The sequence below is a fragment of the Hermetia illucens genome, chromosome 6 (assembly GCF_905115235.1).
Source record: "Hermetia illucens chromosome 6, iHerIll2.2.curated.20191125, whole genome shotgun sequence".
Classification (NCBI taxonomy): Eukaryota; Metazoa; Arthropoda; class Insecta; order Diptera; family Stratiomyidae; genus Hermetia; species Hermetia illucens.
Window position 1 is genome coordinate 8,620,575 of NC_051854.1, and position 25,693 is coordinate 8,646,267.

The following is a 25,693-nucleotide window of genomic DNA, read 5'->3' on the forward strand; positions in this document are numbered from 1 at the left end:
GTAACGATTTTAGTAAACACTTCAGATGTTAATGCAATCTTCTACTCACATTATATAGATACATGCAAAAACTGGAGGAGGAAAGCCAGTTGAAAAGTTTGGTACCGGCTATATACCCAGTGATACGACCATTTGAATATCTGTTTCGAAATCGGCTTGAAACGTAAGAGCAATTGTACGCTATGCAGAGAAATTTGTCACTAATTCCTTTTTATATTTATTTCAGAGAGAAATGCAATTGGAATTTCAATAATTTGCATTTACCTGTTGGAATATTGGAGTGCCAACACCGCAAAGTTAGGAATATTCGTCTAATCATCAAGTTCGACCGACACGATTTGTATAAAGCTAACGCCAGTCAGCTGCAGTTTAACCAAGTGTCTATGCAAAAATCGAATTTATACAGTAAGTGAACTATTCTTATTATATTTGAAGTGACATAGTTATAAGAAAGGTATATTCTCATTCGTACTGTTCCGGACCTATTACGGCGAAAAGAAGGGTAGTTTCACTATTATCGATTAATCGCGTCCGTTTGCTTTGCTCTGAAGACAAATTCTTGCATGCCAACTGTTTTATTCATCATTGGGTTAGGTTGCTGTTCAAGCGCTTCAATTCCTATCAGAATAATTCAAAAACCATAAAACTATTCTGCGTCATACAGTCCTAAAATATGATTACTCGTTTTGGAGATTTTTGAATTTTAATCGCGTTGGCACACTGCTTTTCGGCTCGCTTAATCAAGGCAAACTTAGAGCAGAGGCTCAGTGTCTGTGTTGAATCGCAACAACAACAAAAGCTGTATAAAAAGGACACAATTTAGCCGTTTCACAGATTGAGTCAGTCTACTCACTCGCATCCGAAGAAAAACGATAATATTCTCTTTTTTTGAGGAGGTAGAAACCTAGAAGACACGCCAGTATGTGGGATTTTTACCGACTAAAACCACCCTGGACTCTCGCTCCTGCCCCGTGGAACCACCATAAGGTATGACATCTTGTTTTAGCTGGGCCTCCTTTCTTCTATAGGCGGTGTAACTGCGCTTTCCTGGTCTCCTCTGCCCTTCGTAGTTTGCTCTGAATAAATGAAGCCATGAAGTTGATCCCATCCCAATCCTCCTGACGTACTAGTATTCTCCGCAATAAAATTTTCTGATATCAGCACTCTTCCTAGAGTTTCTTCTTTCTTCCACAAATCAAATCATTTGTCATGATGACAATCGGCATCATTCCCGAGAGGCGAACATTGCATCATCTAAGACAGTCCTAAAGTCAGAGCGCACCCTTAGGGCTGAGCTTTCATAGACTGAACCCAGTTTATTACCATTAAAATGAGATTTACAATGCCTTTCTCCAAAGTGGGGATGCATAGAGTAAAATCGCAAGTGTCAGATCACGCCTTAGCAACACGAACTGCTTGGCATGAATATAAGTCGGTAATCTTCGATATGCTTTGCGACTATAACCAGTGCAACATTGTTAGCGTAATCCACCATCGTGGCTTCTTCCTGAACTAGAAGATTAAGTACATCATTGTATGTACATGATGTTCCACGACAGTGGGCCCCGCATGGTGCCCTGTGGGACACCCCCGGAGACATCGTACTCCTGCAGTCCGTCATCAGTGTCATATGAGGGCCTGCATTCTTGTAAATAGCTACCGACAATAGCAGTAACAAAGGCAGGAAACCAATCTTCGCCAGGGGTTCCCGTAAAAGGTTCCAATTGGCCGAATTTAATGCATTTCTCTCGTCCAGTATTAGATGGAACTATCCTTTCCCTGAATTGCATCTTCGGCCAAAGAAATAATTAATTTGATAGAATCAATAGTTGATCTTTTTTAACAGAACCCATACTAATAATAATAATAATCGTTGGCATAACAATCCATATTGGATCAGGGCCTTGAAGTGTGTTAGAACACTTCATTGAATGAAGTGTGCTAGAACACTTCATTGAACTCCGTAACGGTACAATACAGTACATTGTATGAGGTGATGTGGTCAGCATTGCGCTCGCCCGAGATTACCGTAATTTGACTAAGGTACTTATTCACAGCTGAGTCGACTCGCGTGCGACATTCAGTCACGATAACAACCGCTACGAGAGCCCAGCGCTCCAACCAGTTGAGTCCTCCGAACACCATACTACCCATCCATGCGGAAGGCCCCCTTGACCCTCAGCAACCGGGACCAATCTACTCTAGATTGCCCGATCTAGCATTTTTCCCATAGTGTCCAAAAGACGTATGGGTCTGTAGAAGAATGGTTTAACTGAAGGTTTACCAGCCTTAAGCCCGCCATAAGTCCAGTTCGGCCTATTAGTTACGCCTGGAAAGTCCGCAATTGACCGACGGCCATTACGTGGGTGGGATGCTTTTTGTCTGTCCATTTTGACTGTTCAGCGGCCGGTGATAGAATGAAAAATGATTCATCCAACCGGCCAGCCATGCTTGTTTAGGATGAGAGCTAGGATGTTTGTTTAGGTTATGCGCGAGAATCTTTTGTGGGCATCGTTATTGTTAATGAACATTTTTGACAAACTCTCGCGCACAAAATTATCTCAAATTTGCATCTCAATGCCTTTCGCGTCCAGAGTTAAACTAAAGATGTTGCGGTTTGCCGGTATGTGGATGGTGCATTCAGTTCAACTGGTGGGCGGGAACATTGCAGGCTGTTCCGGCATAACCGACAGGCAAAACTGTTCGAGGATAGTGGGCTTTAGGCAACAGTACCAGCATCTGCCGCTTCCATGTTGCAGGAAATATTCCTTCGAATATACATGGTTCGAACAACTTAGCGAATATGTCCCGTTTGGATTTCACGGAGTTTATGCTGTTCAGACCGGAGCGTTGCTGTCGCTTATTCTACTGCAGATCTCCAGCAACTGGGGCCTCAACCCAAATAAAGTCAGGAGTCTAGTCAGATCTATCCTTGAATATTCGGCTTCCTTGATTTAGTCAAATTCTTAGCTACGAAAGTACCGTTTGGGCTTCATATACATATCTACCCTCACTCATGCTAGGAAATTAGCTGTCCCTGACAAGAAACAAAATTAAGGCAAAATGCACTGACAGAAAACCTTCAAGTTTGATCGCATATTTAACAAATTCAAATAAGATTCTATGCGACGAAAAGTGCTTCTAATCGTAATAACGCTAACAATTTCCATATAGCCAATAAAAACAGTCGTTATACTCAACAACGTGCCACTTAAGGTTTCCAACTTTTCAGATCGGATACAGCAGGATCCCAGGAGAAAATTGGCTGAACAGTAGTGTTCTTCCCCGACAGTACTGGTTCCTAAACCAGCGTTGTCGCCATTCTAACAGCTGAGATACTAGCTGAATGGTTCATCATAATTGCATCTGCATCCTCGGCATTATCTGCAGTCTTTAACGGGTCGTTCATGGGTCGAGGTGCCCGAATAACTGGCAGTACTCTAGCGCCCTTAGTGAAGAGCGAACCGCAAGTGATCGCAGTACACATCGGGGCACACTGGGAGGCCGCGAAGATCCCCATGGGGCGACGTGAGTCTAGCTCTACCAACATGATAGCTGTGACGTATATAAGGAGCCAGTCCCTTCAGAGTCGTGGTCGGGTAGGGTGCATTGCATTGGTATTAGTAAGTAGCGTCGCCCCGAGCAAGCAGTGATCCGTCCGTGAGTTTCGGGGTCAGCAATGAGTAGGTGAGGCCTCGGGAAATTGAAGTCTGAGCTTCAAAATGGTATATAGGTTGAGGGGTCTAGGTGCCAGGAAAATTTCTGATTTTTGGAGGAATCTGGGGAAAAACTTTAAACGCTTATATCTCCGTTAATATTGAGAATTTCGCAAAAAGGAGCTTAATTCGTGATCACTACTGCTGGTGGAGGGTCTGAGCTTCAAAATGGTATATAGGTTGTGGGGTCTAGGTGCCAGGAAAATTTCTGATTTTTGGAGGAATCTGGGGAAAAACTTTAAACGCTTATATCTCCGTTAATATTGAGAATTTCGCAAAAAGGAGCTTAATTCGTGATCACTACTGCTGGTGGAGGGTCTGAGCTTCAAAATGGTATATAGGTTGTGGGGTCTAGGTGCCAGGAAAATTTCTGATTTTTGGAGGAATCTGGGGAAAAACTTTAAACGCTTATATCTCCGTTAATATTGAGAATTTCGCAAAAAGGAGCTTAATTCGTGATCACTACTGCTGGTGGAGGGTCTGAGCTTCAAAATGGTATATAGGTTGTGGGGTCTAGGTGCCAGGAAAATTTCTGATTTTTGGAGGAATCTGGGGAAAAACTTTAAACGCTTATATCTCCGTTAATATTGAGAATTTCGCAAAAAGGAGCTTAATTCGTGATCACTACTGCTGGTGGAGGGTCTGAGCTTCAAAATGGTATATAGGTTGTGGGGTCTAGGTGCCAGGAAAATTTCTGATTTTTGGAGGAATCTGGGGAAAAACTTTAAACGCTTATATCTCCGTTAATATTGAGAATTTCGCAAAAAGGAGCTTAATTCGTGATCACTACTGCTGGTGGAGGGTCTGAGCTTCAAAATGGTATATAGGTTGTGGGGTCTAGGTGCCAGGAAAATTTCTGATTTTTGGAGGAATCTGGGGAAAAACTTTAAACGCTTATATCTCCGTTAATATTGAGAATTTCGCAAAAAGGAGCTTAATTCGTGATCACTACTAGCTGGTGGAGGGTCTGAGCTTCAAAATGGTATATAGGTTGTGGGGTCTAGGTGCCAGGAAAATTTCTGATTTTTGGCAGGAATCTGGGGAAAAACTTTAAACGCTTATATCTCCGTTAATATTGAGAATTTCGCAAAAAGGAGCTTAATTCGTGATCACTACTAGCTGGTGGAGGGTCTGAGCTTCAAAATGGTATATAGGTTGTGGGGTCTAGGTGCCAGGAAAATTTCTGATTTTTGGCAGGAATCTGGGGAAAAACTTTAAACGCTTATATCTCCGTTAATATTGAGAATTTCGCAAAAAGGAGCTTAATTCGTGATCACTACTAGCTGGTGGAGGGTCTGAGCTTCAAAATGGTATATAGGTTGTGGGGTCTAGGTGCCATGGAAAATTTCTGATTTTTGGCAGGAATCTGGGGAAAAACTTTAAACGCTTATATCTCCGTTAATATTGAGAATTTCGCAAAAAGGAGCTTAATTCGTGATCACTACTGCTGGTGGAGGGTCTGAGCTTGAAAATGGTATATAGGTTGTGGGGTCTAGGTGCCATGGAAAATTTCTGATTTTTGGAGGAATCTGGGGAAAAACTTTAAACGCTTATATCTCCGTTAATATTGAGAATTTCGCAAAAAGGAGCTTAATTCGTGATCACTACTGCTGGTGGAGGGTCTGAGCTTCAAAATGGTATATAGGTTGTGGGGTCTAGGTGCCATGGAAAATTTCTGATTTTTGGCAGGAATCTGGGGAAAAACTTTAAACGCTTATATCTCCGTTAATATTGAGAATTTCGCAAAAAGGAGCTTAATTCGTGATCACTACTGCTGGTGGAGGGTCTGAGCTTGCAAAATGGTATATAGGTTGTGGGGTCTAGGTGCCAGGAAAATTTCTGATTTTTGGAGGAATCTGGGGAAAAACTTTAAACGCTTATATCTCCGTTAATATTGAGAATTTCGCAAAAAGGAGCTTAATTTGTGATCACTACTACTGGTGGAGGGTCTGAGCTTCAAAATGGTATATAGGTTGTGGGGTCTAGGTGCCTGGAAAATTTCTGATTTTTGCAGGAATCTGGGGAAAAACTTTAAACGCTTATATCTCCGTTAATATTGAGAATTTCGCAAAAAGGAGCTTAATTTGTGATCACTACTACTGGTGGAGGGTCTGAGCTTCAAAATGGTATATAGGTTGTGGGGTCTAGGTGCCTGGAAAATTTCTGATTTTTGCAGGAATCTGGGGAAAAACTTTAAACGCTTATATCTCCGTTAATATTGAGAATTTCGCAAAAAGGAGCTTAATTTGTGATCACTACTACTGGTGGAGGGTCTGAGCTTCAAAATGGTATATAGGTTGTGGGGTCTAGGTGCCTGGAAAATTTCTGATTTTTGCAGGAATCTGGGGAAAAACTTTAAACGCTTATATCTCCGTTAATATTGAGAATTTCGCAAAAAGGAGCTTAATTTGTGATCACTACTACTGGTGGAGGGTCTGAGCTTCAAAATGGTATATAGGTTGTGGGGTCTAGGTGCCTGGAAAATTTCTGATTTTTGCAGGAATCTGGGGAAAAACTTTAAACGCTTATATCTCCGTTAATATTGAGAATTTCGCAAAAAGGAGCTTAATTTGTGATCACTACTACTGGTGGAGGGTCTGAGCTTCAAAATGGTATATAGGTTGTGGGGTCTAGGTGCCTGGAAAATTTCTGATTTTTGCAGGAATCTGGGGAAAAACTTTAAACGCTTATATCTCCGTTAATATTGAGAATTTCGCAAAAAGGAGCTTAATTTGTGATCACTACTACTGGTGGAGGGTCTGAGCTTCAAAATGGTATATAGGTTGTGGGGTCTAGGTGCCTGGAAAATTTCTGATTTTTGCAGGAATCTGGGGAAAAACTTTAAACGCTTATATCTCCGTTAATATTGAGAATTTCGCAAAAAGGAGCTTAATTTGTGATCACTACTACTGGTGGAGGGTCTGAGCTTCAAAATGGTATATAGGTTGTGGGGTCTAGGTGCCTGGAAAATTTCTGATTTTTGCAGGAATCTGGGGAAAAACTTTAAACGCTTATATCTCCGTTAATATTGAGAATTTCGCAAAAAGGAGCTTAATTTGTGATCACTACTACTGGTGGAGGGTCTGAGCTTCAAAATGGTATATAGGTTGTGGGGTCTAGGTGCCTGGAAAATTTCTGATTTTTGCAGGAATCTGGGGAAAAACTTTAAACGCTTATATCTCCGTTAATATTGAGAATTTCGCAAAAAGGAGCTTAATTTGTGATCACTACTACTGGTGGAGGGTCTGAGCTTCAAAATGGTATATAGGTTGTGGGGTCTAGGTGCCTGGAAAATTTCTGATTTTTGCAGGAATCTGGGGAAAAACTTTAAACGCTTATATCTCCGTTAATATTGAGAATTTCGCAAAAAGGAGCTTAATTTGTGATCACTACTACTGGTGGAGGGTCTGAGCTTCAAAATGGTATATAGGTTGTGGGGTCTAGGTGCCTGGAAAATTTCTGATTTTTGCAGGAATCTGGGGAAAAACTTTAAACGCTTATATCTCCGTTAATATTGAGAATTTCGCAAAAAGGAGCTTAATTTGTGATCACTACTACTGGTGGAGGGTCTGAGCTTCAAAATGGTATATAGGTTGTGGGGTCTAGGTGCCTGGAAAATTTCTGATTTTTGCAGGAATCTGGGGAAAAACTTTAAACGCTTATATCTCCGTTAATATTGAGAATTTCGCAAAAAGGAGCTTAATTTGTGATCACTACTACTGGTGGAGGGTCTGAGCTTCAAAATGGTATATAGGTTGTGGGGTCTAGGTGCCTGGAAAATTTCTGATTTTTGCAGGAATCTGGGGAAAAACTTTAAACGCTTATATCTCCGTTAATATTGAGAATTTCGCAAAAAGGAGCTTAATTTGTGATCACTACTACTGGTGGAGGGTCTGAGCTTCAAAATGGTATATAGGTTGTGGGGTCTAGGTGCCTGGAAAATTTCTGATTTTTGCAGGAATCTGGGGAAAAACTTTAAACGCTTATATCTCCGTTAATATTGAGAATTTCGCAAAAAGGAGCTTAATTTGTGATCACTACTACTGGTGGAGGGTCTGAGCTTCAAAATGGTATATAGGTTGTGGGGTCTAGGTGCCTGGAAAATTTCTGATTTTTGCAGGAATCTGGGGAAAAACTTTAAACGCTTATATCTCCGTTAATATTGAGAATTTCGCAAAAAGGAGCTTAATTTGTGATCACTACTACTGGTGGAGGGTCTGAGCTTCAAAATGGTATATAGGTTGTGGGGTCTAGGTGCCTGGAAAATTTCTGATTTTTGCAGGAATCTGGGGAAAAACTTTAAACGCTTATATCTCCGTTAATATTGAGAATTTCGCAAAAAGGAGCTTAATTTGTGATCACTACTACTGGTGGAGGGTCTGAGCTTCAAAATGGTATATAGGTTGTGGGGTCTAGGTGCCTGGAAAATTTCTGATTTTTGCAGGAATCTGGGGAAAAACTTTAAACGCTTATATCTCCGTTAATATTGAGAATTTCGCAAAAAGGAGCTTAATTTGTGATCACTACTACTGGTGGAGGGTCTGAGCTTCAAAATGGTATATAGGTTGTGGGGTCTAGGTGCCTGGAAAATTTCTGATTTTTGCAGGAATCTGGGGAAAAACTTTAAACGCTTATATCTCCGTTAATATTGAGAATTTCGCAAAAAGGAGCTTAATTTGTGATCACTACTACTGGTGGAGGGTCTGAGCTTCAAAATGGTATATAGGTTGTGGGGTCTAGGTGCCTGGAAAATTTCTGATTTTTGCAGGAATCTGGGGAAAAACTTTAAACGCTTATATCTCCGTTAATATTGAGAATTTCGCAAAAAGGAGCTTAATTTGTGATCACTACTACTGGTGGAGGGTCTGAGCTTCAAAATGGTATATAGGTTGTGGGGTCTAGGTGCCTGGAAAATTTCTGATTTTTGCAGGAATCTGGGGAAAAACTTTAAACGCTTATATCTCCGTTAATATTGAGAATTTCGCAAAAAGGAGCTTAATTTGTGATCACTACTACTGGTGGAGGGTCTGAGCTTCAAAATGGTATATAGGTTGTGGGGTCTAGGTGCCTGGAAAATTTCTGATTTTTGCAGGAATCTGGGGAAAAACTTTAAACGCTTATATCTCCGTTAATATTGAGAATTTCGCAAAAAGGAGCTTAATTTGTGATCACTACTACTGGTGGAGGGTCTGAGCTTCAAAATGGTATATAGGTTGTGGGGTCTAGGTGCCTGGAAAATTTCTGATTTTTGCAGGAATCTGGGGAAAAACTTTAAACGCTTATATCTCCGTTAATATTGAGAATTTCGCAAAAAGGAGCTTAATTTGTGATCACTACTACTGGTGGAGGGTCTGAGCTTCAAAATGGTATATAGGTTGTGGGGTCTAGGTGCCTGGAAAATTTCTGATTTTTGCAGGAATCTGGGGAAAAACTTTAAACGCTTATATCTCCGTTAATATTGAGAATTTCGCAAAAAGGAGCTTAATTTGTGATCACTACTACTGGTGGAGGGTCTGAGCTTCAAAATGGTATATAGGTTGTGGGGTCTAGGTGCCTGGAAAATTTCTGATTTTTGCAGGAATCTGGGGAAAAACTTTAAACGCTTATATCTCCGTTAATATTGAGAATTTCGCAAAAAGGAGCTTAATTTGTGATCACTACTACTGGTGGAGGGTCTGAGCTTCAAAATGGTATATAGGTTGTGGGGTCTAGGTGCCTGGAAAATTTCTGATTTTTGCAGGAATCTGGGGAAAAACTTTAAACGCTTATATCTCCGTTAATATTGAGAATTTCGCAAAAAGGAGCTTAATTTGTGATCACTACTACTGGTGGAGGGTCTGAGCTTCAAAATGGTATATAGGTTGTGGGGTCTAGGTGCCTGGAAAATTTCTGATTTTTGCAGGAATCTGGGGAAAAACTTTAAACGCTTATATCTCCGTTAATATTGAGAATTTCGCAAAAAGGAGCTTAATTTGTGATCACTACTACTGGTGGAGGGTCTGAGCTTCAAAATGGTATATAGGTTGTGGGGTCTAGGTGCCTGGAAAATTTCTGATTTTTGCAGGAATCTGGGGAAAAACTTTAAACGCTTATATCTCCGTTAATATTGAGAATTTCGCAAAAAGGAGCTTAATTTGTGATCACTACTACTGGTGGAGGGTCTGAGCTTCAAAATGGTATATAGGTTGTGGGGTCTAGGTGCCTGGAAAATTTCTGATTTTTGCAGGAATCTGGGGAAAAACTTTAAACGCTTATATCTCCGTTAATATTGAGAATTTCGCAAAAAGGAGCTTAATTTGTGATCACTACTACTGGTGGAGGGTCTGAGCTTCAAAATGGTATATAGGTTGTGGGGTCTAGGTGCCTGGAAAATTTCTGATTTTTGCAGGAATCTGGGGAAAAACTTTAAACGCTTATATCTCCGTTAATATTGAGAATTTCGCAAAAAGGAGCTTAATTTGTGATCACTACTACTGGTGGAGGGTCTGAGCTTCAAAATGGTATATAGGTTGTGGGGTCTAGGTGCCTGGAAAATTTCTGATTTTTGCAGGAATCTGGGGAAAAACTTTAAACGCTTATATCTCCGTTAATATTGAGAATTTCGCAAAAAGGAGCTTAATTTGTGATCACTACTACTGGTGGAGGGTCTGAGCTTCAAAATGGTATATAGGTTGTGGGGTCTAGGTGCCTGGAAAATTTCTGATTTTTGCAGGAATCTGGGGAAAAACTTTAAACGCTTATATCTCCGTTAATATTGAGAATTTCGCAAAAAGGAGCTTAATTTGTGATCACTACTACTGGTGGAGGGTCTGAGCTTCAAAATGGTATATAGGTTGTGGGGTCTAGGTGCCTGGAAAATTTCTGATTTTTGCAGGAATCTGGGGAAAAACTTTAAACGCTTATATCTCCGTTAATATTGAGAATTTCGCAAAAAGGAGCTTAATTTGTGATCACTACTACTGGTGGAGGGTCTGAGCTTCAAAATGGTATATAGGTTGTGGGGTCTAGGTGCCTGGAAAATTTCTGATTTTTGCAGGAATCTGGGGAAAAACTTTAAACGCTTATATCTCCGTTAATATTGAGAATTTCGCAAAAAGGAGCTTAATTTGTGATCACTACTACTGGTGGAGGGTCTGAGCTTCAAAATGGTATATAGGTTGTGGGGTCTAGGTGCCTGGAAAATTTCTGATTTTTGCAGGAATCTGGGGAAAAACTTTAAACGCTTATATCTCCGTTAATATTGAGAATTTCGCAAAAAGGAGCTTAATTTGTGATCACTACTACTGGTGGAGGGTCTGAGCTTCAAAATGGTATATAGGTTGTGGGGTCTAGGTGCCTGGAAAATTTCTGATTTTTGCAGGAATCTGGGGAAAAACTTTAAACGCTTATATCTCCGTTAATATTGAGAATTTCGCAAAAAGGAGCTTAATTTGTGATCACTACTACTGGTGGAGGGTCTGAGCTTCAAAATGGTATATAGGTTGTGGGGTCTAGGTGCCTGGAAAATTTCTGATTTTTGCAGGAATCTGGGGAAAAACTTTAAACGCTTATATCTCCGTTAATATTGAGAATTTCGCAAAAAGGAGCTTAATTTGTGATCACTACTACTGGTGGAGGGTCTGAGCTTCAAAATGGTATATAGGTTGTGGGGTCTAGGTGCCTGGAAAATTTCTGATTTTTGCAGGAATCTGGGGAAAAACTTTAAACGCTTATATCTCCGTTAATATTGAGAATTTCGCAAAAAGGAGCTTAATTTGTGATCACTACTACTGGTGGAGGGTCTGAGCTTCAAAATGGTATATAGGTTGTGGGGTCTAGGTGCCTGGAAAATTTCTGATTTTTGCAGGAATCTGGGGAAAAACTTTAAACGCTTATATCTCCGTTAATATTGAGAATTTCGCAAAAAGGAGCTTAATTTGTGATCACTACTACTGGTGGAGGGTCTGAGCTTCAAAATGGTATATAGGTTGTGGGGTCTAGGTGCCTGGAAAATTTCTGATTTTTGCAGGAATCTGGGGAAAAACTTTAAACGCTTATATCTCCGTTAATATTGAGAATTTCGCAAAAAGGAGCTTAATTTGTGATCACTACTACTGGTGGAGGGTCTGAGCTTCAAAATGGTATATAGGTTGTGGGGTCTAGGTGCCTGGAAAATTTCTGATTTTTGCAGGAATCTGGGGAAAAACTTTAAACGCTTATATCTCCGTTAATATTGAGAATTTCGCAAAAAGGAGCTTAATTTGTGATCACTACTACTGGTGGAGGGTCTGAGCTTCAAAATGGTATATAGGTTGTGGGGTCTAGGTGCCTGGAAAATTTCTGATTTTTGCAGGAATCTGGGGAAAAACTTTAAACGCTTATATCTCCGTTAATATTGAGAATTTCGCAAAAAGGAGCTTAATTTGTGATCACTACTACTGGTGGAGGGTCTGAGCTTCAAAATGGTATATAGGTTGTGGGGTCTAGGTGCCTGGAAAATTTCTGATTTTTGCAGGAATCTGGGGAAAAACTTTAAACGCTTATATCTCCGTTAATATTGAGAATTTCGCAAAAAGGAGCTTAATTTGTGATCACTACTACTGGTGGAGGGTCTGAGCTTCAAAATGGTATATAGGTTGTGGGGTCTAGGTGCCTGGAAAATTTCTGATTTTTGCAGGAATCTGGGGAAAAACTTTAAACGCTTATATCTCCGTTAATATTGAGAATTTCGCAAAAAGGAGCTTAATTTGTGATCACTACTACTGGTGGAGGGTCTGAGCTTCAAAATGGTATATAGGTTGTGGGGTCTAGGTGCCTGGAAAATTTCTGATTTTTGCAGGAATCTGGGGAAAAACTTTAAACGCTTATATCTCCGTTAATATTGAGAATTTCGCAAAAAGGAGCTTAATTTGTGATCACTACTACTGGTGGAGGGTCTGAGCTTCAAAATGGTATATAGGTTGTGGGGTCTAGGTGCCTGGAAAATTTCTGATTTTTGCAGGAATCTGGGGAAAAACTTTAAACGCTTATATCTCCGTTAATATTGAGAATTTCGCAAAAAGGAGCTTAATTTGTGATCACTACTACTGGTGGAGGGTCTGAGCTTCAAAATGGTATATAGGTTGTGGGGTCTAGGTGCCTGGAAAATTTCTGATTTTTGCAGGAATCTGGGGAAAAACTTTAAACGCTTATATCTCCGTTAATATTGAGAATTTCGCAAAAAGGAGCTTAATTTGTGATCACTACTACTGGTGGAGGGTCTGAGCTTCAAAATGGTATATAGGTTGTGGGGTCTAGGTGCCTGGAAAATTTCTGATTTTTGCAGGAATCTGGGGAAAAACTTTAAACGCTTATATCTCCGTTAATATTGAGAATTTCGCAAAAAGGAGCTTAATTTGTGATCACTACTACTGGTGGAGGGTCTGAGCTTCAAAATGGTATATAGGTTGTGGGGTCTAGGTGCCTGGAAAATTTCTGATTTTTGCAGGAATCTGGGGAAAAACTTTAAACGCTTATATCTCCGTTAATATTGAGAATTTCGCAAAAAGGAGCTTAATTTGTGATCACTACTACTGGTGGAGGGTCTGAGCTTCAAAATGGTATATAGGTTGTGGGGTCTAGGTGCCTGGAAAATTTCTGATTTTTGCAGGAATCTGGGGAAAAACTTTAAACGCTTATATCTCCGTTAATATTGAGAATTTCGCAAAAAGGAGCTTAATTTGTGATCACTACTACTGGTGGAGGGTCTGAGCTTCAAAATGGTATATAGGTTGTGGGGTCTAGGTGCCTGGAAAATTTCTGATTTTTGCAGGAATCTGGGGAAAAACTTTAAACGCTTATATCTCCGTTAATATTGAGAATTTCGCAAATTGGGGTCTAGGTGCCTGGAAAATTTCTGATTTTTGCAGGAATCTGGGGAAAAACTTTAAACGCTTATATCTCCGTTAATATTGAGAATTTCGCAAAAAGGAGCTTAATTTGTGATCACTACTACTGGTGGAGGGTCTGAGCTTCAAAATGGTATATAGGTTGTGGGGTCTAGGTGCCTGGAAAATTTCTGATTTTTGCAGGAATCTGGGGAAAAACTTTAAACGCTTATATCTCCGTTAATATTGAGAATTTCGCAAAAAGGAGCTTAATTTGTGATCACTACTACTGGTAGAGGGTCTGAGCTTCAAAATGGTATATAGGTTGTGGGGTCTAGGTGCCTGGAAAATTTCTGATTTTTGCAGGAATCTGGGGAAAAACTTAAACGCTTATATCTCCGTTAATATTGAGAATTTCGCAAAAAGGAGCTTAATTTGTGATCACTACTACTGGTGGAGGGTCTGAGCTTCAAAATGGTATATAGGTTGTGGGGTCTAGGTGCCTGGAAAATTTCTGATTTTTGCAGGAATCTGGGGAAAAACTTTAAACGCTTATATCTCCGTTAATATTGAGAATTTCGCAAAAAGGAGCTTAATTTGTGATCACTACTACTGGTGGAGGGTCTGAGCTTCAAAATGGTATATAGGTTGTGGGGTCTAGGTGCCTGGAAAATTTCTGATTTTTGCAGGAATCTGGGGAAAAACTTTAAACGCTTATATCTCCGTTAATATTGAGAATTTCGCAAAAAGGAGCTTAATTTGTGATCACTACTACTGGTGGAGGGTCTGAGCTTCAAAATGGTATATAGGTTGTGGGGTCTAGGTGCCTGGAAAATTTCTGATTTTTGCAGGAATCTGGGGAAAAACTTTAAACGCTTATATCTCCGTTAATATTGAGAATTTCGCAAAAAGGAGCTTAATTTGTGATCACTACTACTGGTGGAGGGTCTGAGCTTCAAAATGGTATATAGGTTGTGGGGTCTAGGTGCCTGGAAAATTTCTGATTTTTGCAGGAATCTGGGGAAAAACTTTAAACGCTTATATCTCCGTTAATATTGAGAATTTCGCAAAAAGGAGCTTAATTTGTGATCACTACTACTGGTGGAGGGTCTGAGCTTCAAAATGGTATATAGGTTGTGGGGTCTAGGTGCCTGGAAAATTTCTGATTTTTGCAGGAATCTGGGGAAAAACTTTAAACGCTTATATCTCCGTTAATATTGAGAATTTCGCAAAAAGGAGCTTAATTTGTGATCACTACTACTGGTGGAGGGTCTGAGCTTCAAAATGGTATATAGGTTGTGGGGTCTAGGTGCCTGGAAAATTTCTGATTTTTGCAGGAATCTGGGGAAAAACTTTAAACGCTTATATCTCCGTTAATATTGAGAATTTCGCAAAAAGGAGCTTAATTTGTGATCACTACTACTGGTGGAGGGTCTGAGCTTCAAAATGGTATATAGGTTGTGGGGTCTAGGTGCCTGGAAAATTTCTGATTTTTGCAGGAATCTGGGGAAAAACTTTAAACGCTTATATCTCCGTTAATATTGAGAATTTCGCAAAAAGGAGCTTAATTTGTGATCACTACTACTGGTGGAGGGTCTGAGCTTCAAAATGGTATATAGGTTGTGGGGTCTAGGTGCCTGGAAAATTTCTGATTTTTGCAGGAATCTGGGGAAAAACTTTAAACGCTTATATCTCCGTTAATATTGAGAATTTCGCAAAAAGGAGCTTAATTTGTGATCACTACTACTGGTGGAGGGTCTGAGCTTCAAAATGGTATATAGGTTGTGGGGTCTAGGTGCCTGGAAAATTTCTGATTTTTGCAGGAATCTGGGGAAAAACTTTAAACGCTTATATCTCCGTTAATATTGAGAATTTCGCAAAAAGGAGCTTAATTTGTGATCACTACTACTGGTGGAGGGTCTGAGCTTCAAAATGGTATATAGGTTGTGGGGTCTAGGTGCCTGGAAAATTTCTGATTTTTGCAGGAATCTGGGGAAAAACTTTAAACGCTTATATCTCCGTTAATATTGAGAATTTCGCAAAAAGGAGCTTAATTTGTGATCACTACTACTGGTGGAGGGTCTGAGCTTCAAAATGGTATATAGGTTGTGGGGTCTAGGTGCCTGGAAAATTTCTGATTTTTGCAGGAATCTGGGGAAAAACTTTAAACGCTTATATCTCCGTTAATATTGAGAATTTCGCAAAAAGGAGCTTAATTTGTGATCACTACTACTGGTGGAGGGTCTGAGCTTCAAAATGGTATATAGGTTGTGGGGTCTAGGTGCCTGGAAAATTTCTGATTTTTGCAGGAATCTGGGGAAAAACTTTAAACGCTTATATCTCCGTTAATATTGAGAATTTCGCAAAAAGGAGCTTAATTTGTGATCACTACTACTGGTGGAGGGTCTGAGCTTCAAAATGGTATATAGGTTGTGGGGTCTAGGTGCCTGGAAAATTTCTGATTTTTGCAGGAATCTGGGGAAAAACTTTAAACGCTTATATCTCCGTTAATATTGAGAATTTCGCAAAAAGGAGCTTAATTTGTGATCACTACTACTGGTGGAGGGTCTGAGCTTCAAAATGGTATATAGGTTGTGGGGTCTAGGTGCCTGGAAAATTTCTGATTTTTGCAGGAATCTGGGGAAAAACTTTAAACGCTTATATCTCCGTTAATATTGAGAATTTCGCAAAAAGGAGCTTAATTTGTGATCACTACTACTGGTGGAGGGTCTGAGCTTCAAAATGGTATATAGGTTGTGGGGTCTAGGTGCCTGGAAAATTTCTGATTTTTGCAGGAATCTGGGGAAAAACTTTAAACGCTTATATCTCCGTTAATATTGAGAATTTCGCAAAAAGGAGCTTAATTTGTGATCACTACTACTGGTGGAGGGTCTGAGCTTCAAAATGGTATATAGGTTGTGGGGTCTAGGTGCCTGGAAAATTTCTGATTTTTGCAGGAATCTGGGGAAAAACTTTAAACGCTTATATCTCCGTTAATATTGAGAATTTCGCAAAAAGGAGCTTAATTTGTGATCACTACTACTGGTGGAGGGTCTGAGCTTCAAAATGGTATATAGGTTGTGGGGTCTAGGTGCCTGGAAAATTTCTGATTTTTGCAGGAATCTGGGGAAAAACTTTAAACGCTTATATCTCCGTTAATATTGAGAATTTCGCAAAAAGGAGCTTAATTTGTGATCACTACTACTGGTGGAGGGTCTGAGCTTCAAAATGGTATATAGGTTGTGGGGTCTAGGTGCCTGGAAAATTTCTGATTTTTGCAGGAATCTGGGGAAAAACTTTAAACGCTTATATCTCCGTTAATATTGAGAATTTCGCAAAAAGGAGCTTAATTTGTGATCACTACTACTGGTGGAGGGTCTGAGCTTCAAAATGGTATATAGGTTGTGGGGTCTAGGTGCCTGGAAAATTTCTGATTTTTGCAGGAATCTGGGGAAAAACTTTAAACGCTTATATCTCCGTTAATATTGAGAATTTCGCAAAAAGGAGCTTAATTTGTGATCACTACTACTGGTGGAGGGTCTGAGCTTCAAAATGGTATATAGGTTGTGGGGTCTAGGTGCCTGGAAAATTTCTGATTTTTGCAGGAATCTGGGGAAAAACTTTAAACGCTTATATCTCCGTTAATATTGAGAATTTCGCAAAAAGGAGCTTAATTTGTGATCACTACTACTGGTGGAGGGTCTGAGCTTCAAAATGGTATATAGGTTGTGGGGTCTAGGTGCCTGGAAAATTTCTGATTTTTGCAGGAATCTGGGGAAAAACTTTAAACGCTTATATCTCCGTTAATATTGAGAATTTCGCAAAAAGGAGCTTAATTTGTGATCACTACTACTGGTGGAGGGTCTGAGCTTCAAAATGGTATATAGGTTGTGGGGTCTAGGTGCCTGGAAAATTTCTGATTTTTGCAGGAATCTGGGGAAAAACTTTAAACGCTTATATCTCCGTTAATATTGAGAATTTCGCAAAAAGGAGCTTAATTTGTGATCACTACTACTGGTGGAGGGTCTGAGCTTCAAAATGGTATATAGGTTGTGGGGTCTAGGTGCCTGGAAAATTTCTGATTTTTGCAGGAATCTGGGGAAAAACTTTAAACGCTTATATCTCCGTTAATATTGAGAATTTCGCAAAAAGGAGCTTAATTTGTGATCACTACTACTGGTGGAGGGTCTGAGCTTCAAAATGGTATATAGGTTGTGGGGTCTAGGTGCCTGGAAAATTTCTGATTTTTGCAGGAATCTGGGGAAAAACTTTAAACGCTTATATCTCCGTTAATATTGAGAATTTCGCAAAAAGGAGCTTAATTTGTGATCACTACTACTGGTGGAGGGTCTGAGCTTCAAAATGGTATATAGGTTGTGGGGTCTAGGTGCCTGGAAAATTTCTGATTTTTGCAGGAATCTGGGGAAAAACTTTAAACGCTTATATCTCCGTTAATATTGAGAATTTCGCAAAAAGGAGCTTAATTTGTGATCACTACTACTGGTGGAGGGTCTGAGCTTCAAAATGGTATATAGGTTGTGGGGTCTAGGTGCCTGGAAAATTTCTGATTTTTGCAGGAATCTGGGGAAAAACTTTAAACGCTTATATCTCCGTTAATATTGAGAATTTCGCAAAAAGGAGCTTAATTTGTGATCACTACTACTGGTGGAGGGTCTGAGCTTCAAAATGGTATATAGGTTGTGGGGTCTAGGTGCCTGGAAAATTTCTGATTTTTGCAGGAATCTGGGGAAAAACTTTAAACGCTTATATCTCCGTTAATATTGAGAATTTCGCAAAAAGGAGCTTAATTTGTGATCACTACTACTGGTGGAGGGTCTGAGCTTCAAAATGGTATATAGGTTGTGGGGTCTAGGTGCCTGGAAAATTTCTGATTTTTGCAGGAATCTGGGGAAAAACTTTAAACGCTTATATCTCCGTTAATATTGAGAATTTCGCAAAAAGGAGCTTAATTTGTGATCACTACTACTGGTGGAGGGTCTGAGCTTCAAAATGGTATATAGGTTGTGGGGTCTAGGTGCCTGGAAAATTTCTGATTTTTGCAGGAATCTGGGGAAAAACTTTAAACGCTTATATCTCCGTTAATATTGAGAATTTCGCAAAAAGGAGCTTAATTTGTGATCACTACTACTGGTGGAGGGTCTGAGCTTCAAAATGGTATATAGGTTGTGGGGTCTAGGTGCCTGGAAAATTTCTGATTTTTGCAGGAATCTGGGGAAAAACTTTAAACGCTTATATCTCCGTTAATATTGAGAATTTCGCAAAAAGGAGCTTAATTTGTGATCACTACTACTGGTGGAGGGTCTGAGCTTCAAAATGGTATATAGGTTGTGGGGTCTAGGTGCCTGGAAAATTTCTGATTTTTGCAGGAATCTGGGGAAAAACTTTAAACGCTTATATCTCCGTTAATATTGAGAATTTCGCAAAAAGGAGCTTAATTTGTGATCACTACTACTGGTGGAGGGTCTGAGCTTCAAAATGGTATATAGGTTGTGGGGTCTAGGTGCCTGGAAAATTTCTGATTTTTGCAGGAATCTGGGGAAAAACTTTAAACGCTTATATCTCCGTTAATATTGAGAATTTCGCAAAAAGGAGCTTAATTTGTGATCACTACTACTGGTGGAGGGTCTGAGCTTCAAAATGGTATATAGGTTGTGGGGTCTAGGTGCCTGGAAAATTTCTGATTTTTGCAGGAATCTGGGGAAAAACTTTAAACGCTTATATCTCCGTTAATATTGAGAATTTCGCAAAAAGGAGCTTAATTTGTGATCACTACTACTGGTGGAGGGTCTGAGCTTCAAAATGGTATATAGGTTGTGGGGTCTAGGTGCCTGGAAAATTTCTGATTTTTGCAGGAATCTGGGGAAAAACTTTAAACGCTTATATCTCCGTTAATATTGAGAATTTCGCAAAAAGGAGCTTAATTTGTGATCACTACTACTGGTGGAGGGTCTGAGCTTCAAAATGGTATATAGGTTGTGGGGTCTAGGTGCCTGGAAAATTTCTGATTTTTGCAGGAATCTGGGGAAAAACTTTAAACGCTTATATCTCCGTTAATATTGAGAATTTCGCAAAAAGGAGCTTAATTTGTGATCACTACTACTGGTGGAGGGTCTGAGCTTCAAAATGGTATATAGGTTGTGGGGTCTAGGTGCCTGGAAAATTTCTGATTTTTGCAGGAATCTGGGGAAAAACTTTAAACGCTTATATCTCCGTTAATATTGAGAATTTCGCAAAAAGGAGCTTAATTTGTGATCACTACTACTGGTGGAGGGTCTGAGCTTCAAAATGGTATATAGGTTGTGGGGTCTAGGTGCCTGGAAAATTTCTGATTTTTGCAGGAATCTGGGGAAAAACTTTAAACGCTTATATCTCCGTTAATATTGAGAATTTCGCAAAAAGGAGCTTAATTTGTGATCACTACTACTGGTGGAGGGTCTGAGCTTCAAAATGGTATATAGGTTGTGGGGTCTAGGTGCCTGGAAAATTTCTGATTTTTGCAGGAATCTGGGGAAAAACTTTAAACGCTTATATCTCCGTTAATATTGAGAATTTCGCAAAAAGGAGCTTAATTTGTGATCACTACTACTGGTGGAGGGTCTGAGCTTCAAAATGGTATATAGGTTGTGGGGTCTAGGTGCCTGGAAAATTTCTGATTTTTGCAGGAATCTGGGGAAAAACTTTAAACGCTTATATCTCCGTTAATATTGAGAATTTCGCAAAAAGGAGCTTAATTTGTGATCACTACTACTGGTGGAGGGTCTGAGCTTCAAAATGGTATATAGGTTGTGGGGTCTAGGTGCCTGGAAAATTTCTGATTTTTGCAGGAATCTGGGGAAAAACTTTAAACGCTTATATCTCCGTTAATATTGAGAATTTCGCAAAAAGGAGCTTAATTTGTGATCACTACTACTGGTGGAGGGTCTGAGCTTCAAAATGGTATATAGGTTGTGGGGTCTAGGTGCCTGGAAAATTTCTGATTTTTGCAGGAATCTGGGGAAAAACTTTAAACGCTTATATCTCCGTTAATATTGAGAATTTCGCAAAAAGGAGCTTAATTTGTGATCACTACTACTGGTGGAGGGTCTGAGCTTCAAAATGGTATATAGGTTGTGGGGTCTAGGTGCCTGGAAAATTTCTGATTTTTGCAGGAATCTGGGGAAAAACTTTAAACGCTTATATCTCCGTTAATATTGAGAATTTCGCAAAAAGGAGCTTAATTTGTGATCACTACTACTGGTGGAGGGTCTGAGCTTCAAAATGGTATATAGGTTGTGGGGTCTAGGTGCCTGGAAAATTTCTGATTTTTGCAGGAATCTGGGGAAAAACTTTAAACGCTTATATCTCCGTTAATATTGAGAATTTCGCAAAAAGGAGCTTAATTTGTGATCACTACTACTGGTGGAGGGTCTGAGCTTCAAAATGGTATATAGGTTGTGGGGTCTAGGTGCCTGGAAAATTTCTGATTTTTGCAGGAATCTGGGGAAAAACTTTAAACGCTTATATCTCCGTTAATATTGAGAATTTCGCAAAAAGGAGCTTAATTTGTGATCACTACTACTGGTGGAGGGTCTGAGCTTCAAAATGGTATATAGGTTGTGGGGTCTAGGTGCCTGGAAAATTTCTGATTTTTGCAGGAATCTGGGGAAAAACTTTAAACGCTTATATCTCCGTTAATATTGAGAATTTCGCAAAAAGGAGCTTAATTTGTGATCACTACTACTGGTGGAGGGTCTGAGCTTCAAAATGGTATATAGGTTGTGGGGTCTAGGTGCCTGGAAAATTTCTGATTTTTGCAGGAATCTGGGGAAAAACTTTAAACGCTTATATCTCCGTTAATATTGAGAATTTCGCAAAAAGGAGCTTAATTTGTGATCACTACTACTGGTGGAGGGTCTGAGCTTCAAAATGGTATATAGGTTGTGGGGTCTAGGTGCCTGGAAAATTTCTGATTTTTGCAGGAATCTGGGGAAAAACTTTAAACGCTTATATCTCCGTTAATATTGAGAATTTCGCAAAAAGGAGCTTAATTTGTGATCACTACTACTGGTGGAGGGTCTGAGCTTCAAAATGGTATATAGGTTGTGGGGTCTAGGTGCCTGGAAAATTTCTGATTTTTGCAGGAATCTGGGGAAAAACTTTAAACGCTTATATCTCCGTTAATATTGAGAATTTCGCAAAAAGGAGCTTAATTTGTGATCACTACTACTGGTGGAGGGTCTGAGCTTCAAAATGGTATATAGGTTGTGGGGTCTAGGTGCCTGGAAAATTTCTGATTTTTGCAGGAATCTGGGGAAAAACTTTAAACGCTTATATCTCCGTTAATATTGAGAATTTCGCAAAAAGGAGCTTAATTTGTGATCACTACTACTGGTGGAGGGTCTGAGCTTCAAAATGGTATATAGGTTGTGGGGTCTAGGTGCCTGGAAAATTTCTGATTTTTGCAGGAATCTGGGGAAAAACTTTAAACGCTTATATCTCCGTTAATATTGAGAATTTCGCAAAAAGGAGCTTAATTTGTGATCACTACTACTGGTGGAGGGTCTGAGCTTCAAAATGGTATATAGGTTGTGGGGTCTAGGTGCCTGGAAAATTTCTGATTTTTGCAGGAATCTGGGGAAAAACTTTAAACGCTTATATCTCCGTTAATATTGAGAATTTCGCAAAAAGGAGCTTAATTTGTGATCACTACTACTGGTGGAGGGTCTGAGCTTCAAAATGGTATATAGGTTGTGGGGTCTAGGTGCCTGGAAAATTTCTGATTTTTGCAGGAATCTGGGGAAAAACTTTAAACGCTTATATCTCCGTTAATATTGAGAATTTCGCAAAAAGGAGCTTAATTTGTGATCACTACTACTGGTGGAGGGTCTGAGCTTCAAAATGGTATATAGGTTGTGGGGTCTAGGTGCCTGGAAAATTTCTGATTTTTGCAGGAATCTGGGGAAAAACTTTAAACGCTTATATCTCCGTTAATATTGAGAATTTCGCAAAAAGGAGCTTAATTTGTGATCACTACTACTGGTGGAGGGTCTGAGCTTCAAAATGGTATATAGGTTGTGGGGTCTAGGTGCCTGGAAAATTTCTGATTTTTGCAGGAATCTGGGGAAAAACTTTAAACGCTTATATCTCCGTTAATATTGAGAATTTCGCAAAAAGGAGCTTAATTTGTGATCACTACTACTGGTGGAGGGTCTGAGCTTCAAAATGGTATATAGGTTGTGGGGTCTAGGTGCCTGGAAAATTTCTGATTTTTGCAGGAATCTGGGGAAAAACTTTAAACGCTTATATCTCCGTTAATATTGAGAATTTCGCAAAAAGGAGCTTAATTTGTGATCACTACTACTGGTGGAGGGTCTGAGCTTCAAAATGGTATATAGGTTGTGGGGTCTAGGTGCCTGGAAAATTTCTGATTTTTGCAGGAATCTGGGGAAAAACTTTAAACGCTTATATCTCCGTTAATATTGAGAATTTCGCAAAAAGGAGCTTAATTTGTGATCACTACTACTGGTGGAGGGTCTGAGCTTCAAAATGGTATATAGGTTGTGGGGTCTAGGTGCCTGGAAAATTTCTGATTTTTGCAGGAATCTGGGGAAAAACTTTAAACGCTTATATCTCCGTTAATATTGAGAATTTCGCAAAAAGGAGCTTAATTTGTGATCACTACTACTGGTGGAGGGTCTGAGCTTCAAAATGGTATATAGGTTGTGGGGTCTAGGTGCCTGGAAAATTTCTGATTTTTGCAGGAATCTGGGGAAAAACTTTAAACGCTTATATCTCCGTTAATATTGAGAATTTCGCAAAAAGGAGCTTAATTTGTGATCACTACTACTGGTGGAGGGTCTGAGCTTCAAAATGGTATATAGGTTGTGGGGTCTAGGTGCCTGGAAAATTTCTGATTTTTGCAGGAATCTGGGGAAAAACTTTAAACGCTTATATCTCCGTTAATATTGAGAATTTCGCAAAAAGGAGCTTAATTTGTGATCACTACTACTGGTGGAGGGTCTGAGCTTCAAAATGGTATATAGGTTGTGGGGTCTAGGTGCCTGGAAAATTTCTGATTTTTGCAGGAATCTGGGGAAAAACTTTAAACGCTTATATCTCCGTTAATATTGAGAATTTCGCAAAAAGGAGCTTAATTTGTGATCACTACTACTGGTGGAGGGTCTGAGCTTCAAAATGGTATATAGGTTGTGGGGTCTAGGTGCCTGGAAAATTTCTGATTTTTGCAGGAATCTGGGGAAAAACTTTAAACGCTTATATCTCCGTTAATATTGAGAATTTCGCAAAAAGGAGCTTAATTTGTGATCACTACTACTGGTGGAGGGTCTGAGCTTCAAAATGGTATATAGGTTGTGGGGTCTAGGTGCCTGGAAAATTTCTGATTTTTGCAGGAATCTGGGGAAAAACTTTAAACGCTTATATCTCCGTTAATATTGAGAATTTCGCAAAAAGGAGCTTAATTTGTGATCACTACTACTGGTGGAGGGTCTGAGCTTCAAAATGGTATATAGGTTGTGGGGTCTAGGTGCCTGGAAAATTTCTGATTTTTGCAGGAATCTGGGGAAAAACTTTAAACGCTTATATCTCCGTTAATATTGAGAATTTCGCAAAAAGGAGCTTAATTTGTGATCACTACTACTGGTGGAGGGTCTGAGCTTCAAAATGGTATATAGGTTGTGGGGTCTAGGTGCCTGGAAAATTTCTGATTTTTGCAGGAATCTGGGGAAAAACTTTAAACGCTTATATCTCCGTTAATATTGAGAATTTCGCAAAAAGGAGCTTAATTTGTGATCACTACTACTGGTGGAGGGTCTGAGCTTCAAAATGGTATATAGGTTGTGGGGTCTAGGTGCCTGGAAAATTTCTGATTTTTGCAGGAATCTGGGGAAAAACTTTAAACGCTTATATCTCCGTTAATATTGAGAATTTCGCAAAAAGGAGCTTAATTCGTGATCACTACTGCTGGTGGAGGGTCTGAGCTTCAAAATGGTATATAGGTTGTGGGGTCTAGGTGCCATGGAAAATTTCTGATTTTTGGCAGGAATCTGGGGAAAAACTTTAAACGGGGGCGAAGTCTACCCGCGCTACCTAGCAGCCGCGGGCCTGAAATGGCGAAAGCTTACAAGCTGTGCCAAGTCAAGGAGAATTTGGCCCGCTTATAACATAGCCCGATCACGAGAGCTCCTGTGCCAGACGCGTTCAAATGCTTTCAAGATTACGGCGGTCTGCACGGGGCACTGGCCCATAGGGGACCATGCCGCTAGGCTCGGCATACCCTACAACTCGCATTGCCGAAGCTGCGGAGAAGGAAGGGAAACCCTCATGCACTTTCTCTGCGATTGCCCAGCTCTGGCTAGAGTCAGGCTGCGGACACTTGGTAAACCATTCTTTGGGGACCTCAGAGAGATTTCTAGCTGCAGGATCGGAGAGCTGCTTTCTTTCGTGAATGCTCTGAAGATCCGAGCCGGCTGGACTCTGCTTCCCTGCTCCTATAACAACAGTCACGGTCTTAGGAGTTTGTGGCATCAAAACAGCGCACCAAAGCGCTAATTGGGCTCCTCGGAACGGCCACTGATACCTACCCTACCTACCCCCACCCTCCAGAACAATCTCGGATTTTTCGCGAACACCGCCCGCTCTGATCCCCTTTCTATGGCTAACTCTTCGGTGAAGATTATTTTGTCCATGATTCCAAAAAAAACTCTGGTCATTTGTCGACGATTCTTTCTGGGAAATCACGACAGAATATGTCTTAAAAAAGATGAATCTGGAAATCATATCATCTGCGGACATTAGAGCCCCTTGATACTTACTCAAGGACTCAGCACGAATCATAATCTATTTGTATGCACCATCCTAAGTAGCTTTGCTACTGTCCCCAACTTTGGTAGCGGAGGTTCTATTTCGAAAGAGTACCCATTCTTTTACCGGACAACATTTCATGACGCAGAATAGATAAAATCAAGTGTACGTGTTTTCTTGTAATAGTAGGCACATTGAAGGATAGACATTGTTAGCGTGTTGGCTACTCTCCTTCCTGCTCACTTTTCAAACGGGATCCTGATTGGGTTTATCGAAACCTTTGCGATTTTTAGGATGTTTGACTTTATAGCC

At 40.0% G+C, this 25,693-nt stretch overlaps 1 protein-coding gene across 1 annotated transcript in view; it reads left to right on the plus strand.

The window, feature by feature from the left end:
• Positions 1 to 25,693, plus strand: part of LOC119660595 — a 29,825-nt gene that overhangs the window by 3,411 nt on the left and 721 nt on the right. The window contains exons 2-3 of the mRNA XM_038069269.1: positions 59 to 163; positions 227 to 405. Coding sequence (XP_037925197.1) covers positions 59 to 163; positions 227 to 405 — 284 coding nt within the window. The remainder of the gene's footprint in view (positions 1 to 58; positions 164 to 226; positions 406 to 25,693) is intronic.